General features: G+C 54.1%; 1 protein-coding gene across 1 annotated transcript in view; it reads left to right on the top strand.

The window, feature by feature from the left end:
• Positions 1-18,748, top strand: part of FA2H (fatty acid 2-hydroxylase) — a 55,970-nt gene that overhangs the window by 24,161 nt on the left and 13,061 nt on the right. Inside the window, exon 2 of the mRNA XM_061137759.1 lies at positions 6,938-7,030. Coding sequence (XP_060993742.1) covers positions 6,938-7,030 — 93 coding nt within the window. The remainder of the gene's footprint in view (positions 1-6,937; positions 7,031-18,748) is intronic.

Genomic DNA, 18,748 nt, shown 5'->3' with positions numbered 1-18,748 from the left:
GCCCGGGAGTTTGGAGGTGGGCTGGGCGTGGGGAGGACCAGGTCAGGCCTCTCAGGGAGGGGGACCCTGGAGGCGCATCCTTGGTGCCCGGCCGCGTCTCCCCTGCAGTCACTTCACCTCCGCGGGTTCTCCTCCTTTCCAGGCACCGTGAGGGGGAAGAGGGGCAGTGAAAGTCAGGATCCCCCACCCGCTTCCGCTTCCTGGCCCGCTGCTTGTCCTTGGAACCAATCCTCTTGCCTACTGGACGGAGGATGAGGCCCAGTTGCCGTTCACTGAACTTCACGGGGCTCTGCTCCCCCCAGAGCCAGTCTGTCACCAACCCGCTGGGGGCCTTGGCAAAGCTGGGTGGGCGCACTTGGACGCCCCGTGGGTCCCCAGGGGACAGAGGCCTTGCTCTTCCCGTCCACACCCATCCTTCCCCGCGGCTCCCCCAGGGCGGGAGGGCTGAGCTGCCCCAGCTGCTGCAGACCGGCAGACCAAGGGCTGTGCTTGCATTCAGACAGACTGGTTTGGCCCACGTCATTGGTTTTAAATGTGAGGCAGATTTTTAAATTCTGGAGATTTCACAGAGAAATCTAGTTTTTCAGCTTTTCTTAGAAATCAGAAGGTCTGACAGCACTGGGCCCCATCCTTACCTGACCTGGACCTAAGTCAGGGCTACCCCCTTCCCGGGGGGGCGACCCCTCCAGGTTGCTGCGGAGCCCACCCTCCCCTAAGCCTTCCCCTACCACGACCGCAACACAGCGACCATTGATTACTGTGCATGCTGCATTTCTTTTTTTTCTCGGTATCACTGTTTCCAGCAAAAGGGCTCCTCACGGTTTTGCTTGTTTTTTTGTTTCTTGGTGCCTCATGTTTTAAGAAAAATGGGAATGAGCCTCCTTCCTCAAAGAAGTGACGAGTACTCCTATGAGTTTAGTTACAAACAAAATGAGTCTGCATCATGCACCATACTCTGCTTGCTTCACTCGTGGGTGGCGCCTGCCCAGCTTCTGAGGAGAGCAGGAACTTGGGGTGCCTTTGCCAGAGAGAAGCATATCTTGTTCCAAGAAGAAGACCCTGAGGTCACAAAGCAGGTCAATGAGGGAGGTGGGCCTAGAACTTGGTCTCTGCGGTAGAGTGAATCTGCAGGGCCTGGACTGGGCGGCTGGCCCTGGACTCTTCTCCCTGAAAGCTGCCTCCCTGAGAGGCAGGTGTGTTGGGGAACGCGGCTGGAACTTCAGGGAGCCATCAGGGAACCACTCCTGGGTCCCCTGTGAGCTCAGGTCTGAACTCAGCTTATGGAAGAGGAGGTGGTGGCCCAGGGAGTCTCGGAGAGTGGGGGGTGGTGTCTGCGGGAGCATCCCCGTGAGACAGCAGCAGGGGCCTGGGCTGACCCGGGAGGACAGCCGGGAGTGGCCGCGCTGGGAGAACGCGGAGCTGGTGCTGCCGTCTCACCGAGGTCTCTGCCTGTGGCCTGCAGCCATGGCTGGGAGGCCCGAAGGAGATCAGGGGCCCTCCTCCCCCCAACCCATATTGCCCAGCACGGCCAGTGGCTTCCAGCTGTGGGTGGGCAGTGCCGCCTACCCAGTCTCCTTAGCGGGGTATACTGACCTCCTCCCTGCCCCGGGACCCCCAGAGCCTAACCAGGCCGTCGTTTACGCACGGCGTCCCATTCAGCACACATTCGCGTGCTGATTCCGTGCCTGCAGCTGAGGGCCCAGCAGGGAGCGGGGCAGCAGGGTCGCTACCCTCGTGGGGCTTGCACTCTGACTTGGGAGGCAGTCCACGGAAGAAGCACAGCAAAGCAACATGCTTTCAGCCCCTGAACGACTTTGCTGAGCTCACCAGCTGCTTGCAAACAGCCTTGGGCCTGACCATAACATGTGCTTCTAGCCAGGTCGGCCGCCTGCCTTCCCAGGGTGGAAAGCTCAGGAGCTCCATCCTTGCTACCCTGGGACAGTCTGGAGTCTCTCGGGTAGACCCTCCAGGAAAGCTGTCGTCGGGCACAGGTGGGTTGAGCACCCACATCAAGCCTCACCTGTCAGCACGGGGGCTGATCATTCTTAAAAAAGCTGCTGTGTGTCTGACTACAGAACTCCTCACTTCCCTTCCCCAAAGTCTGCAGCTATGCGGTCTCAAGGCAGGACCCAGAACAACGTCCTAAACCTGGAAAAGTGCACAAGTGTTCTTAACTTGCTCATGCTTTTTGGTTAAGGCTTTTTGGTTTTAAGGCTTGCTTCCAGGATCAGGAGAGTCTGTTAAATAATGCATTGTGGAAGTGTCTTAAGAAATTCTTTTTAGAGGTCTTTTAAAGTCTGAGTTGTACCTCAGTCCCTAGGAATGACCTTTACATACTTCTGATTCATGGCTGAAGTTTGGCCGTGGAATTCAAGGCTGAGCCCAGCTCACCTATTAAATAAACACAGAGGCCAGAAAGTCTGGAAGGCATGGCCCAGATCAGTATATGTGGTGTGGTGTGATGGCTACCGGAAGGACTTCCTTCCTGGAACACCCACCCCTGCCCTGATTCACATGGGAGCAGCCCAAGTTGCAACGGGAGACCTTTTGAAAACTCACAACTAGACTCTGGAAAAAGAGTCAACTAGAGGACACTTCCTTGTCCCTGAGGGCATTTCTGCCCGTGGCAGTTCCCACGTGCTGCTTGCTCTGGTTCTCCTTGAAATCTCCTCCCATATTAGAGCCGAGTATAGTCCTGTGGTTAATAAACCTGGGCTCCTCCCAGGGAGGCCTGTGGTCCAGATGAGGTCACCCGGAAAGCACCTTGCTTATGCTGCCAGCCTGGGATCTGCTGGCTAAAAGCATCTCACTCACGACAGGACTGCCTGGTGCCTCCAGGACCCTCCAGCTGTGCTTACCTGGGGTTGGGATGGCAGGAGGAGGCAGCTTCTCCTGCCGCTTCCCCCTCTCCCCACCTTCCAGGGTCGGATCGAAGGGCAGCATGACTGCCTGGGGCTGGGAAGGCAGACAGGAGCCCGCGCTGGGCATGACCAGAGGGCCCAAGAGCCTGGGGTCCTCCCTCATCCTCCCTCGTTTCACCTAAAGTATTTCCAGCCGAACAACAGCAGCAACGAAGTCCCCTGAAAGTCCTGTTTGCATTTTCAGCCAACATTTCTCAGTGAAATTAGATTTTTAGTAATTTGTTAAGAAAACCTTAGAGCTGGAACAAAGAGCGCCTTTGATCCACTTCCTGTTACACAGAGATTAGAGCCCCCACACTGACCCCCGTGAACCGAGAAAATGATGACGTACGATTAATGCTCACAGAACAAAAATTTAGGTTGTCATTTTTCTGCATTAATAAATATTTTTAAATGGAATTTTTTTTTAAATCCTTGTGTGAAGTTGTCAGATGCCCTTCCTTGGGAAGAACTGCCTTTTATGCTGCACGTGTGTGTTTTCTACCTACTTCTTTCATTTATAAAATGCTGCTAATGATAATTTTTTGAAAAAATACTTTTTTAAAAATACATCTTATTTTGGCAAAATAAGATGCTTGTCATTTCATATCAGACTAATGTAATTTCAGTTCTGTACCTGTCTGTCCCATGGACGGGGGCAAAGGGCACTGAGGATGACGTGTGGGTCGGATTTCTGGAATTTGACCCTGTATCTGGGCGCCGTCCCACCCAGCCTCAGGTGGCATCCCCAGGTGGCTTGTTAAGCGTCCTGCGCCACATCGCTTCCAAGCAGACCTGCTCACACCATTCGATTTACATTTCCAAGGAGCAGGAGCCCTGTGGAATTTCAGGGTTCCACCCCAGTAACACAGCCAGGGTCCCCTGAGACCCCTGCCGTGACTCAGGGATCTGGAATCTCAGATGGGCTGGGCTGGGTGACTGGGCTGCAGAGAGCCAACACCAAAACATGGTCCACTCTAGAAATATGAGTGGAGCATGAAGTGTGCTCAAGAGCCCATCCTGGGCACCTAGGAGAGGAAACAGCAGTTTCCTGCCCTGTTGGAATCTGTAGCAGTGTTGGACAAACAAGATCATGGCCCACACACAAAAACAAGAAGAGGCAGAAAATTATAACTACCAACTGAGGCAGTGGGACACGTGGAAAGTGTGTTTTTTTTCCCCTAAGTTGGGAAATGAAGACATCATTTCTGCCTAGAATGGTTAGGCGTAAAGTATATGGTGGTCAAGAAAATGTTCCCGAGCCCAGCTGCTGGCTCCACTTTCTCATGAACTGTGGGCTGCTTCATGCCTTTGTCTGCTCACCTGTCAAGTAGGAATAATAATCATGCCTCTCCCATACAGTTGTTATGAAGATGAAAGGGCTGGGTTCATGGTAAGGCTTCGTGCACATTAACCATTGTTGTCATGCTAGGTAGGATGACATTTGAGAAGAAGAGTGTAAGGCAAATGGCAACCGCTCCCTATTGCTTGAGGGAAAAGTCTGGGTTAATTCAAAGGCATAATAGGAGAAGAGTTTGGAAATAATGAGGGAAAGATGTGAAATACAGGGAAGTCAAGGACAAGCCAACCTGCAGAGGATACTAGTGTGGTCACTCTTAGCAAAGTGGTCAGAGGATCAGTCTATCTTGTCAGCCTTAGGGAACATACTCCCTGGGATAAGCAGCAGGACCAGTGTTAGAGGGACATTGCAGAGTCTTCTGAGCTGATACGTGGGTAGCATGCTGCAGATGTTCAGACACCTGTCTGTGGATGAGTGGATGATGGCAGTGGGTGTGGATGAGATCCATGTAGGAGGGAAGATGACCTTAGTGATGCTCCTGACACCGCCAGCCCCTGAAGAGGAGGCAGATACGGAGCTGGGGCTTCCATCCCTGCAAACTCCCCTCGATGATCCCATTTCTTAGGGTTTCTCTGATTTCCATTGCCTCCTGCCCTCCCGTTCATCACTGTTCCGGGCATCCCAGTTTTCATCATAGTGAACAGGTTTGCAGGTCTGAATCACCTCCCGGGCCACACCAGCTCTCAACACCATGCCAGCAGCAGCAGGCCATTAAAAAAAAAAAAAAAGAAAACAACTTCAGGTGGCCAGAAATTAAATAAATGAGCCGCGTGAGATGGTGGTGAAAGTGCTTATGGGAGCTCTGTTCCCATGGCCTGAAATAGGATGTTCCATGCCGGGGAGACATGGGCCTTGCAGGGTGCTGCCTGCGTCCCCAATCACACCCACCTTGGAGGAGGAACAGGAACCAGTTCCTGTAGAGACCCTAATATGTCCTAAGGGGATCTTAGGGAAAAGCAGATGGCAGTGGTCTGTTCTTGGGTGTATATATAAGCTACCAGGTGAAAAGAGCCTTACAGGCTAGAGTCCTAGAGGGCAAGAGCCAGAAGTTGTCCCTGAATGCTGAGGCAGCTGAGCAGAGGGAGGATTTTCCCAAGGCCTTTCACGAGCAGAAGCACGGGATGGGTAGGTGAGTGCTGAGTTCGGTGCTGGGAAGCGGGGACCCTTCCTTCTGCTTCCAGTGGTTGGTTCAAAGCATATGCCCTAAAAAGATCTGCATCTGCCACTCAGGGGTGTCTGAAAAGTGTAGCGCAGACAAAAAAATCATATGCTGATTCAAGTGATAACCCCTTCCCTGCTTGGGATGGGCGGACCCCAAGACAAGCCTTTTGTGGAGAGAGATGGATGGAGTTGGAGTGAGTGAGTGGGGTTGGGGTGCAGAGAAGGATTAGATCACCCTACTTAAGAAAAGACCTGGACGGACCGGGAGACAGGAGCTTTGCGGGATGGGGAGAGGACCATGGTTAGAGGTGCTCGGGGATGTTTTGAGGATATCACAAAATTAAAAGGGACAAGATTATTATATGGCATTTTTATATTGGGTAGTTAGGGAATTTCATTGTATGAAATACTATAAAATCCTCTCTGTCCTCAAGAGATCTTCAGAGATGCTTTAAAAAAAAATTCAAATATTAACATGGTAACACAGTATTAAAAATACTGAGATACCCAGACCAAGATAGGACCACAAAAGCCCCTTTTACTTGGATTGCACATGGGCTTTCCTGGTAAATGACAGAATCGCTGTTGCCATCAGGGTCTCTCGGCTCATCTGGAAAGGAAGATATAAGGATCGTAACAGCAGAAACCCCAACTGGCTGCTCAGGCAGTCTTCTCAGCTTCTTGCAATTCCCCAACTTCTCAGGCCCCCTCCTTCAGCTTCCCTTGGTCTCAGGGACTCAGAGGACAGGCCTCTGCTACCGGCGGGGGCTCTCCCCACCCCTCCTGGAGGGAAACGCGCGCCCCACCTGTGTGCCAGCCAGCCTCTCCAGCCTCACCCCGCATGACATCAGGGCCAACTGGGACCATGTGATTTTCGTGGTACATTCCATTTCCTCCCGGCTCTGCCTCTGCGTCCCTTCCGATTGACCTTGAGCCCATTTGGGCTCTCCTCTGCCAGCCCCGCCCCGTGTGCGGCTGCTGACCGCACCTGGGAGTTCCTCGAGGGCTGGCCCGCGTGCCCTGCTGGCTCTCCTTCTGCGGGCATGCAGCCCTAGACTCCCCGCCTGTGGCTCACCAGCCCCGCAGACTCACCAGGAAGAGAGGTCTGGCGTGTCGTCAGCAGGCGTGACCCGGCGAGCCTGCCAGGTCCCCTGGGTGCCACCCTGCAACTCCTGGCCTGGCAGCTTCCAGGAGCCTGGGGAGGGGCTGGCAGGGCTCCCCTGGGCCAGGGCGCTCCCCCTGAAAGCTCTCGTTTCCTTCCAGTCTCTTTGCCAGCTTCTCTTCTCCCCTGGACCTTTCTGCCTCTCGCTTTGATGTATATTTCTAAGGGAGAAGACAGGTGCCAGGAATGACTGCCCACATCAGTGCATACCCGCTTCCAAGTGAACTCAGTTCCCTCGATTTCCGCCCACCCTGCCCCACACTCTGCTCCTGCCAATCCTGGCTCGTCACGGGCCGGCTCGGGGCTCTCTTCCCTTGCCGCGATCGGTAACCCCCTCTTCTCTTCTCTCCCCAGGGTCCCGTGGAGAACGGGTCTGTGGCCTCTGCGAACACTCAGAAGACAGACCCTGTGATGGAGCCAAGGCTCAAAGCAGTGGACTGGGACAAGGTAGCGGGCACGGGACAGGGCGGGGTGGTGACTGGGGCTTATGGGGCCGGTGGGGGGCCACGGGCCGTGGCTGTTCACAATGAGGGGGATGAGGCCCAGGGGCAGGCGCCTGCAGCTCACGAGCTTGACCTGGGGCAGTAAACTCTGCCCACAGTGGTGGTGGGCTCCCGGAAACCAAATGCAAGGTCTGGCTGCAAAGACCCCCGAGGGAGGTCCCCCATAGGGATCCCTGAAGCTGAGAAGGGGCAGACACGCCCAGCTTGACCAGTGCCGAGGCAGAGCGGCCACTGGCAGGAGGCAGGACGGGGCGGGAGCCGTCCGCATCAGGCGGGTGCAGAGCCCAGCCACTCGCCTCTCTCGGCGCTCGGAGACCAGCATCCGGCCGTGGTTAGGCGCACCCACGTGCTGGTCAGGGGGTCCTGGAGGGGCTGGGTGGTCGCCAGTGGCGGTGGAGCCGAGACGTGCGGGGTGGCGTTGCCTGGGGCGCAGGAGGGAAGCAGGCTAGGCGCATGTCTCTCCAGCCTGTTTCGTGGGACTTGCCCGCTGTCGTGTTGCCATCTCTTCCCGGAATAGACGCAAGGGTTTACGTCCTTAAGTGTTCCCAACCCGTGCTGGACACTGGGAGCAAAAGGCCAGCGGGACAGGCCGTTGCCTTCAGGGAGCTGACAGTTTGGTGAGGAGGCCAGATCTCCCCCAGAACATGTTATCACAAGACAGGGAGACGCGCGGAGCACGTCTGACCGGAGGGCCCGTCCGACCGGGACTTCTGAGGCCCCGACCCCAGGGACCCAGAGATGGCATCGGCACTGACTCCGGGGAAGCCCGTCAGCCCAGGGCAAAGACGCTTTTGCGTCCTTCAATGGAGAGTCCAGGACAAGTGGCCCTGTGCCCCGTTCCCTTCAAGGAGGCCTGCGACCAAAGGGGAGGTCGAGGGCACTATGTCCGCAGAGGGCTCACTGGACCTGTCTCCTGACCCTGACGCCAGACTGGGGCATGACTGCGCATCGCCCAGGCTGGCACAGAGGTTGGGGGCCTCGGTACCAAAGGCTGGCTTCTCTGGACGCTCTGGGGCTCTGGACTTGCTCTGACGTGACGAGGATGGAGCGGGAGACAGCCAGTGTGAAGGGACAAGGCCTTCAAGCTAGTGAAGTCAGGACCTGGGCTTGAGAGAGGAGGTGCTGTGGTGGGAGCCGAGAAGGCTGTGGATGAGGCAGGATGGGGGGAAGCTGCAGCGCGCCCAGCTCTGCGCTCAGCGGCCGGTGGGCCATGCTCAGAGGACCCCATGGAGGGGGCCCTGGGCCAGCGCATGGGGCTTGGCTTAGGGACTGAATGTTGGGTGGAAAACACCCTCAAGAGAGCTGACCGGGCCTGGGGTGGGTGGCCAGAAAGAATCAATCGCCCTAGAAGGGAGGGGGCTGTCACATGAGCCTGGCTGAGGACAGGCAGATCACAGCCCTGTGCTGGGGAGGGGTCCTCCTGATTTCCCTGGGCTCCCCTAGCCACATCCCCCAGGCCTGTGCTGAGCCCCCCCACCCCCATCAGAGGAAGACAGGCCCCCCTCCCTTCCCCCAGGCCCAGCCCCTGGCCCCTCGCCAGCACGCCCAGGTCACACCTGACTCATGCGCCCCGCCTGTCTGTCTCTCTTGCACACACTTTCTCTCTTCCTCCTGTTGCTCTTCCTGCATCCCTGGGCTGAGAGAGGGGGACAGGACTGGTGCAGGAGAGGCCGTGGAGACCCGCTGCGAGCAAGGGGGTCAGCTTCGTGCCTTCCCCAGGCACCGAGAAGACCCAGCTCAAGGAGCTCACTTCCCAGGGAGAGCGAACCGTGCTTTTCTTGCTTTTTCCCTTTTTTAAATTCATCTACCGTGTGGTCCATCCTAGCCCTTCTGGGGGAGACGAGAGGCTGGGAGACCCCCATCTGTTTCTGACCCAGTCCAGGGGCCTTGAGGAGTTCTCGAGAGAGGCCAAGAGGGCAGGAGCTGTGTTGAAGCCAGGGATCTGGGGAGGACTTGCCAAAGCTAACCCTTCATGCTAAGGAAGGGCATCTCGGGTCCCCTGGCCCAGCCTCCCGGCCCGGAAGCTGGGAACAGAGTCAGCCATGCTGAGAAGAATGAGGGGAACAGGGATGGGGTGCTGAGGCATAGGGTAAAGTTTCTGAAAGGAAAGGGCCAGGAAGCAACCCCAGCAGGCCCTGCCCTGCTTAGAGCTGCAGCATCATCTGGCTTTCAAGCTCTGCATGAGATTTTATTGGAATTATTGTTAAATCATACCTTCCATCACCTATTGGGCAGGACCCCAAGTTTCCTTGTGGGACAAGATACCAGGTAAGCTCCTCACCGCACACTTTGTCCTGCACATCTCCCTGTTTCCTGGACACCAGGCTGTGTGGAGCCTTACCCAGTGGAAGTTGCCGGAGCTCCCACTGCTCCTGGCTTCTGGGCACACCTGTCCTATTTGTCCCTCTGTCCTTGCTGTTTCACTTTGTCCTTGGCAGGGCTTCCCACTTGGAGTGCCAGCCTCCTGGGAACCAGATTGAACTAGTATGGTTTGAGAGGTTTACAGAACCCCCTGCCCAGATCCCCCTGGACAGTGGAGTTAGCACAGAATTAATTCTTCTTTTATTAAGCTCTTACCCTGTGCCAAACACTGTAGGCTAAACACTTTGACAATATTATTTTTTTGAAGTTGTCATTCTCAATTACATCTATTATCTTTTAAATTTATTGGTATATAGTTGCTTTACAATGTTGTTAGTTTCTGGTGTACAATAAAGTGACTCAGCCGTATGTACACATGTATCCCCTCCTCTCCCACCCTGCCCCCACCCCACCCGTCTAGGTCACCACAGAGCACTGAGCCGAGTCCCCTGGTATACAGCAGGCGCCGACTAATTGCCTGTCTTATACATGATAGTGTATATATGTCAATCCCAACCTCCCAGTTCATCCCAGCTCTCTTCTCTGTCCCCCATTGTGTACACACATCTGTCCTCTACGTCTGCATCTCTATTCCTGCCCTGCAAATAGGTTTATCTGTACCATTTTTCTAGATTCCATAATATATGCAATATTAGTGTTTCTCTTTCTGATTTACTTCACTCTGTACGACAGACTTTAAGTCCATCCACATCCCTACAAATGACACAACTTCATTCTTTTTTATGACTAATATTCCATTGTCTATATGTACCAAGTCTCTATCCATGAGTCTGTCAGTAGACGTTTAGGTTGCTTCCATGTTGTAATAGTGCTGCAGTGAACATTGGGATGCATGTGTCTTTTTGAATTATGGCTTTTTCAGCACGTATGTGCCCAGTAGTGGGATCATATGGTGGGATCATATGGTAGTTCAGCAACCTACAGATTCAATGCAATCCCTATCAAATTACCAATGGCATTTTTCACAGAATTAGAACAAAAAGTTTTACAATTTGTATGGAAACACAAAGACCCTGAATAGCCAAAGCAGTCTTAAGAAAGAAAAACAGAGCTTGAGAAATCAGGCTCCCTGACTTCAGAATATAGTACAAAGCTACAGTCATCAGGACAGTATGGTACTGGCACAAAAACAGAAATGTAGACCAATGGAACAAGATAGAGAGCCCAGAGATAAACCCATGCCCCTATGGTCAACTAATCTATGACAAAGGAGCCAAGAATATACAATGGAGAAAAGATAGTCTCTTCAGTAAGAATATCTCTTCAGACAGTCTCTTGGTGCTGGGAAAACTGGACAGCCACATGTAAAAGAATGAAACCAGAACACCCTCTAATACCATACACAAAAATAAACTCAGAACTTCCCGGGTGGTCCAGTGGCTAGGCCTCCATGCTCCAATGCAGGTGGCCTGGGTTCCATCCCTAATCCAGGAACTAGATCCCACATGCCACAACTAAAAATCTGTTGTAGCCAAATTAATTAATTAATTATTTTAAAAAATAATAAACTCAGAATGAGTTAAAGACCTAAATGTAAGATCGGACACTATGAAACTATTAGCAAAAAATATAAGAAGAACATTCTTTGATATAAATCACAGCAAGATCTTGTTTAACCCACTTCCTACAGTAATGAAAATAAAAACAAAAATAAAAAATGGGACCTAATTAAATTTAAAAGCTTTTGCACAGCAAAGAAAACCATAAATGAGATGAAAAGACAACTGACAGAACAGGAGAAAATATTTCCAAGTGAAGCATCTGACAAGGGATTAATCTCCAAAATATACAAACAGCTCATGCAGTTCAATTAAAAAAAAAAAAAAAAAAAACCCAATCAAAATATGGGCGGAAGACCTAACTAGACACTTCTCTTCTCCAGAGAAGACATCCAGATGGCCAAGAGGCACATGAAAAGTTGTTCAGCATCACTAATTGTTAGAGAAATGCAATATAATGAAGTGAATACCTCACATGGTCAGAATGGCCTTCATCAAAAAATCTACAAACAATGAAAGCTGGAGAGGGTGTGGAGAAAAAGGAACCCTTCTACACTGTTGGTGAAATTGATACAGCCACTACGAAGAACAGTATGGAGGTTCCTTAAAAATACTATCTTTTCTCTAATTTCGGGTAGCTCAATGTGTAAAGAGTCCACCTGCAATGCAGAAGATGCAGGAGACTCAGGTTCAATCCCTCTGTCAGGAATCTCCCCTGCAGGAAGGCATGGCAACCCATCCCAGTATTCTTTCCTGGAGAATCCCATGGACAGAGAAGCCTTGAGGGCTACAGTTCATGGAGTCGCAAATAGCTGGACACAACTGAGTGTGGGCGCGCACACCCTTCTAGCTTAGCTGGAAGGGATCTGGTTCAAGTCTGAGCTGACCCTGATGCTTGGAAGGAGTGAGGGCAGGATGAGATGGTTGGATGACATCACTGACTCAACGGACAAGAGTTTGAGCAAACTCCAGGAGATGGTGAAGGACAAGGAAGCCTGGCGTGCTGCAGTCCATGGGGTCGCAAAGAGTCATACACGACTGAGCAACTGAACAACGATCTGATTTCATTCTTCCAACAACACAAAGAGATGATGATCCTGATTTCACTCATGAGAAAGAGCTTGTCTCCTGCCCAAGGTCAAAGTCACTCTGCTAGTTAGCTTAGGGGTCACAGCTAAGCCCCCTGACCTGCCCCCTCCATGGGTCCTAGAACACTTTCACCCTGACAGCTGGCCAAGAATAAGACCCTGAGGCCCGTGACAGGGAGAGGGGGTGGCAGAAGGTGAGGGGGGTCTGAGCAGGCACTCGGGGAGGCCTCTTCCCATCCCTCCCCAGGGGGAGCCAGACTCCAGCAGTGCTTGCTTCCCTCAGGCTCCTGGAGGCCTCCAGTGTGAGTGAGCCACTTTCTTCCTTTAAGAGACAGGTAGAGTCATCTTGCCAGGCACGTCAGAAAGCAAAAGGCAGGTCCCCAACCTCCCTGCCCCTACACACACACACACACACACACACACACGTCACAAAGCAAAAAGCAGGTCCCCAGCCTCCCTGCCCCTACCACACACACATGTCATACACACACACACATCATACACACACACACATCATACACACACACACGTCACAAAGCAAAAAGCAGGTCCCCAACCTCCCTGCCCCTACCACACACACATGTCATACACACACACATACATCATACACACACACACACACACACATCATACACACACACACGTCACAAAGCAAAAAGCAGGTCCCCAGCCTCCCTGCCCCTACACACACACACACTGTTGGCATCAGGGACTGCCTGGCAAAGATGTTGATGTTGACCACCTGGTTTTATCCTTTCACAGCCCCCAGGTAAGTCACTAAGAACTTGGGCAAGTAGAGCCTAGATTGGAACCAGGGCCCCCCAACAGCTCCCCTGGAGAGGGCCGGTCTTGACATCATGGTCCAGGCTCTCTCCCCAGGACTCTGACCCGCAGTCACCTGGGGCCCCCGTGAGCCTCCTCCCTCCCTTTGGCCCACCCCAGGGGAGCAGTCTGGAGGGCCTGCTGCGGAGGCACCCGTGGGGGCTTCCCCAGGACTGTCTTCCTGGCTCAGTTGTTGCCCTGCTCCTCCCCGCCCCCCGACACCGCCAATCTGGCCAGTATGTTCCTTCTCCGTCGCTCAGTCTCTTTGCAACCCAGGGGACTGCAGCCCGCCAGGCTCCTCAGTCCACGGGATTCTTCAGGCAAGAATACTGGAGTGAGTTGCCATGCCCTCCTCCAGGGGATCTTCCCAACCCAGAGATCGAACCCAGGTTTCCTGCATTGCAGGTGGAGTCTTTACCACTGAGTCACCAGGAAACCCTCACCTAAGAGCTCAGCAGTGCTCAAAACTAGTGCCAGGGAGACGCCAGGCAGGCTGGGCTCTGCCCTCTTTGTCCCTGCAGGGGCCCTGGACCAGGCAGGCTGGGGGCAGGAGGTGCCGACCGGTGACCACAGGCAATTCCCGTCTGTTTTCCCATCAATAAGAGGAGGAGGCTATTCCTGCCCCGTGTTGTGTGGGGTTGTCGGGAGGATCTGGAAGCACCTACAAACGGGAACGAGAAAAGGAGCTGGCGGTGAAAGTCTACCCGCAGGTGTGGGCCGGGCGCCTGGGCGGGGCTGCACGTCACAAGCGTGTTCAGGGTTTGCCGGTCCCGCCTCTCCTCTCCGCGGGCCTCCCTGGGCTTGTCTCCTGGAGCACCGGAGGGAGCCTGAGGTCCCCTCCTCCGGTGCAGGGAGGTTAGGGAACCTGTATGCAGGGGGCAGAACCCCTCCGGTGGGCCGGAGCTTGTCCAGCTGGGAGACTCCAATTAGACCTCATGGGGCGGGTCTGCAGCGACCCCTGCGAGGCCAAGAGCCCCGGTGGTTCACACGCTAGACTCCCGTGCTGGGTCCCTCACAGCGTCTGTGCCGGAGAATTCACTGCCCAGGGGGCCCTGAGCCAGCTGAGGTTAGGACCTCGGCCGGAGGTGAGCAGCACTCACTGCTGACCTGTAGCCTCAATCTCCTCATCTGACAGATAGGCTCATCAAAGGCGTCGACTCGCAACATTCTGGCTTTCAAGTATAGACCTGGAGTCTGAGCCCGCAGAAACAGGGGCTGGAATCCTCCTCCGTCCTCCCGGCCCGCGGGCTGGAAGCACGCCCTCGCCTCCCCGGCCCAGAAAGCTGCCCCGGAGCGGTGCGCACTGCTGGGAACAATCGCCTCGGCTCAGTGGGGCGGTGGGCGGAGCTGTGACGCAGAGCTGCCGCCCCCTCGGCTCCCCCCACCCCCACCCCCACCCCACCCCGTTTGTGCCTCGCCTTGCCCGGGACGAGCAGTTCCCACTCCCGAGCCACCCGGCCCGCGCCGCCCGGGGCGAGGGGCCCTGGGGAGCGGGTGAGGCCAGAAGAGAGGCCCCCTGCACCCCCTGGCGGCACCCTTCCACCCGCCCGGCCCCCTGCACGCCCTGGCGGCACCCTTCCACCCGCCCGGCCCCCTGCACGCCCTGGCGGCACCCTTCCACCCGCCCTCCGGGCAGCCGGCTGCCCCGTCCCCCTGCCAGCACTGCCAGCTGCATTCCTGGCATAGCCGGGAGCCTCCCGCCCTCTGCCTCCTGGTGGGGCAGGGAGGGGGCCGCGGGGCCAGCTCACCCTGACTGCTGTGCGCCTCCTGTGGCTTGGCCTGTGGCCCCAGGTCTCTGCGTTCATCCCAGCCTTTCCCCCACACACGTCCCCCAACAAGCGCACTCCAGAGCTGTGTCTGGGCGGGTCCTCACCCTCCTCCGTGCGGTCTGGCTTTAGCTGGCTGCACTGAGTCGGTCAGCCACGCTCTCCGACCATCCGGTTCCACTGCTGTAGAAGGAGGATTTGCTATTGTGAGGGGGGCAATGGAAGCCCCGACAGTCCTGGGCTGGTCCCCCCTCCTGTCCCTCACCCAACCTTCTTCTGAGGCCGGGAGACTTTTGCTGACACCTTCCCTGTGTCCCCTGAACCTCAGAAAGTAGGGGTGGGAAGGGACCAGGATCAGGTCCAGCTCTGGAGGAAGAGAGCTCTGTGTGTGTGTGTGTGCGTGTGCGTGTGTGTGTGTGCGTGTGTGTGTGTGTGTGTGTGAAGTGGCCAAGCTGTCCTGGCCAGGTAGAGCAGGAAGTGACATTTATCCAGAGTCCCTTCCCACCTCACTGGGCCCGAGCGGTCATCTCTTTCGTGTCTTGCTGTCGTCGCTTCTGGGCCAGTTGCATGTTGGAAATGACCAGCGAGTGAGCGGTGTTGAGTGTATTCCAACACCCACCTCAGACGCTCACCAGTGAGCAGGACGCTGCTGCTGCTGACAAGGGCTCAGTCGTGTCTGACTCTTCCCGACCCCATGGACTGTTGCCCGCCAGGCTCCTCTGTCCGTGGGACCCTCCAAGCAAAAATACTGGAGTGGGTTGCCATGTCCTCCTCCAGGGGATCTTCCCGTCCCAGGGATCGAACCTGTGTCTCTTATGTCTCCTGCATTGGCAGGCAGGTTCTTTACCGTAAGCACCACCTGGGAAGCCCCAGTGAGCAGGACTGGAAGAGAACTGAGAAGACACACTTACATGTCTTAGGAGATTCTGTGGAGGATGCTAAGGGCTGGGGGAGGCGGGAAGGGAGGCTCCTGCTATAGGATCAACCAGCCCCATCTCAAGAGTCACCTAACCCCTCTGGGCCTCAGAGTCCTTGTTCTCAAAGTGGGGAGGAAGTCAGCCAACCTCAATTTCCATGCTTAAGGTGGAAGGGTCACTTTCCTTCCCCTTTGGGCTGGAATCCCTGCTTTTTGCTCACCCAGATGTTTCTCCCTGGGTCTCAGCTGAATTAAGCTCACAAATCCCATGCTGTTTTCTGCGTGCTTCACAAAATAAAGGGAAGACAGGAAAATTTTGCCCAAACTGCTTCTTGGCTAAGAAAGAGGTCTACGTGTTCTCAGTGCTGTGCCACAGCTGGAAATTTTCTTGTCTAAGGTAGCTGAGTCTGAATTAGGTGTCGTGTGTATGCAAAAGTGGAACACATAAAAACCAGTAGTTTCACTCAAGATAGGTGGTAGCAACTAAGAAAAGTACAAAAAAAAAAAAAAGGCATCGCTAAGATGAGCAGATAATCTAGAATATTTTTAATACTTGATCAATGCAAACAAGTCAAGAAGTGAAGAACAGAGCAATAGCAAGACAACATTAGAGGTAAATGGACTGAATACTCCAGTTAGAGTGGGGACTTCCCTGGCGGTCCAGAGGTTAAGACTCCCCACTTACAGTCCAATGGGTGCGGGTTCCATCCGTGGTCAGGGAACTAAGATCCCACATGCTGTGCAGCAGGACCAAAAAAATTAAAGATAAAAATGCAGAGAGTGACTGGATGGAAAAGTCAGACTTGACTATACACTGTCTGCAAGGGATGCACTTCAAATGTGAGACGTGAGCAAGGTGAAAGGGAAAGGGCGGGCAAGGTAGATCATGCAGACAGTAAGCATTAGGAAGCTTCTACGAGAGTCAGATGAAACGGACTCAGGACAAGAAGTCCTACCAGAGCCTGTATTTCCCAGTGATAAAGGGGCCAATTCATCAAAATGTCTTCACTGAGCAGTCTTTGGCAAGTTACTCCGCTCCCATTTCCCCATCTGCGTGACAGCAATGATACTGCACCTGCCTGGTTAGGGGTCTGGTGGGGATCAGAGGGCTGAGCTCCCGTGAAGGACCCAGAGCCACGCTCAGCGCATAACCAGGGCACTGTGACTCTCCGCCCTCGGTGTTGGCGCAACAGGGACAAAACCTCGCGCTCTTGCTGCGCTCCTGACCCAGCTGCTCTGAGGTGGGGTTCTGTGGTCTGTTGCAAGATAAGATGTAAACACAGGCCACTAGCTGGTTCCTCCAGTTCTCCACTGGTATGTGTAAGGGAGACACAGTGTGTGTGTGTGTGTGTGTGTGTGTGTGTGTGTGTGTGTGTCTGACAAGAGGCAGAGGAATGGCAGGAATGAGTCAGCCTGCGCCCAGTGATCTGTTTGCTAGACCCAAGGCATGAAGTCAAGGAGGCGTGAGACTGGGGCCAGGAGGAGTGTCACAGCCGGCAGGGTTTGGACGGTCACTTGGTGTAACTGGTGCTGCGTGGGATGGCTCTGGGCTGCCCTGGGTCATCTTCCAGCCTGAGAGGTGTGAAGGCCGTCAGCACCTGGGACCTGCCCGGCTCATGTGGCCAGAACCACGGCATCTTTGGGCCTGTCCCCCAGGCTCAGGCACACAGAGAATGCTTGGGGACCTCCCCCACTTGCCCCGAGACCCTCCGCCCCCTGCTCCAAGGCTGTCATGGCAGGGCGGGGACCCTTGCTGGGCCGGGGCCAGCTGTGGCGCGGAGGCCTGTGCAGGGAGCAGGTTCCAGCTGGGGCTGTGGGAAGGTGGGCTTGTGGATTCCAGCCGCTACTTCCTCCCTGGCTTCCTTGGTCGTCTTCCACACGTATCCACATCCGTTCTCTCCGCTCCTTTCGGGATACCGCCTCGCTTCTCACTCTCGGGGGCAGCCTGACTCCCTGCACTGGAGGTTCACTGAACCCCCTGCGCACCAGACACGGGGTGCATGGACCCCTCTCTCCTATCATGCGTGGGGGGTCCAGGCACACCTGGCTTCCCAGACACGAGAGCCGAGAGGCTCTGAGAGGTAGACGCTTGCCCAGGATCCCACGGTTGATAAACGGCAGGGTCGGGCTTTGAAGGGGGTTGCCTGACTACAAGGTCATTTTTTTTTTTTTTTTTTTACTAATTTTGGTCTAGATTAATCTTCACTATACTGACTCATCAGAAATCTTCAAGGGCTGCTCATTGCCCAGAGCTGTGACCTCCATACTTTTTTGATCTTGCGTCCGTATAAGTAAAATATTTTGAGCATGGTCTTCATTATATGTCCATTTTAATTATCCACAAATTATTTGCATGAACTTATGTATTCTTGTATTATGTACATTAGAAAACATTCAAATATGGTTTATATATGAGAGAAATATATCAAAAGCAGTCTCTTAATATTTTCTCCCCACCCCTGGGAATCAGCCTGTGAGTACCTCTGGGGTACACATCCATCCTCACCTTGGGGACAGCTGACCTGAAGGATGAAGTGACAACCCCTGGGCCTGATACTGGATGTTCTGTCATCTAAAGCCCTCAGCAGATTTCTTTCTACTGCCCCACAGATCAAAGTCAAGGGACCAAACGGGCCCCAGTCATTCTCAACTTCACCTTGACGCCCATGTTCCCTGCCCATCTCCATTTCCCTCTCCCTCTTGCTAAGTCTTTCCTACTGTATGAGCCCCAACCCCAACCCCAGTTTCTGTGCAAAGCCCTCATCTCCCACCTTGGACTCAGACATTTGTACCAATCGTTCACCTCTGAACCTCAGCCTGCCTGCATCACCATTAAATTATCTTGCCTGGCTTGTCTCACCTTGCTGAGTACTTTATGCAAGTACTATTATTATTACTTCCATTTGGTAGCTAGGGAAACTGAGGCTCAGAGAAGTTAAGTAATTTCCTCCGAGTCACACAGGAAGTGATGGCACCTGACTCTGGAGTCTGAACTCTGCTTCAGCACTAAGCTATGTAAAGCAAAGATGATCTTTTACGTTGTTGTTTATTTTTCCCAGCAACTGGCACGTATATCAAGCAAAGTGCTGGATGAATGATTGTTTGAATGGATGAATGAATGAATTGCATAGGCCACCGCTAAGAAGAAAGGCCTTGGTGGAGGAGAAAGGGCCTACTTGATTCTTCCTA

This window comes from Dama dama, chromosome 4 (assembly GCF_033118175.1).
Source record: "Dama dama isolate Ldn47 chromosome 4, ASM3311817v1, whole genome shotgun sequence".
Lineage (NCBI taxonomy): Eukaryota > Metazoa > Chordata > Mammalia > Artiodactyla > Cervidae > Dama > Dama dama.
This window is presented reverse-complemented; position numbering and strand designations above follow the sequence as displayed.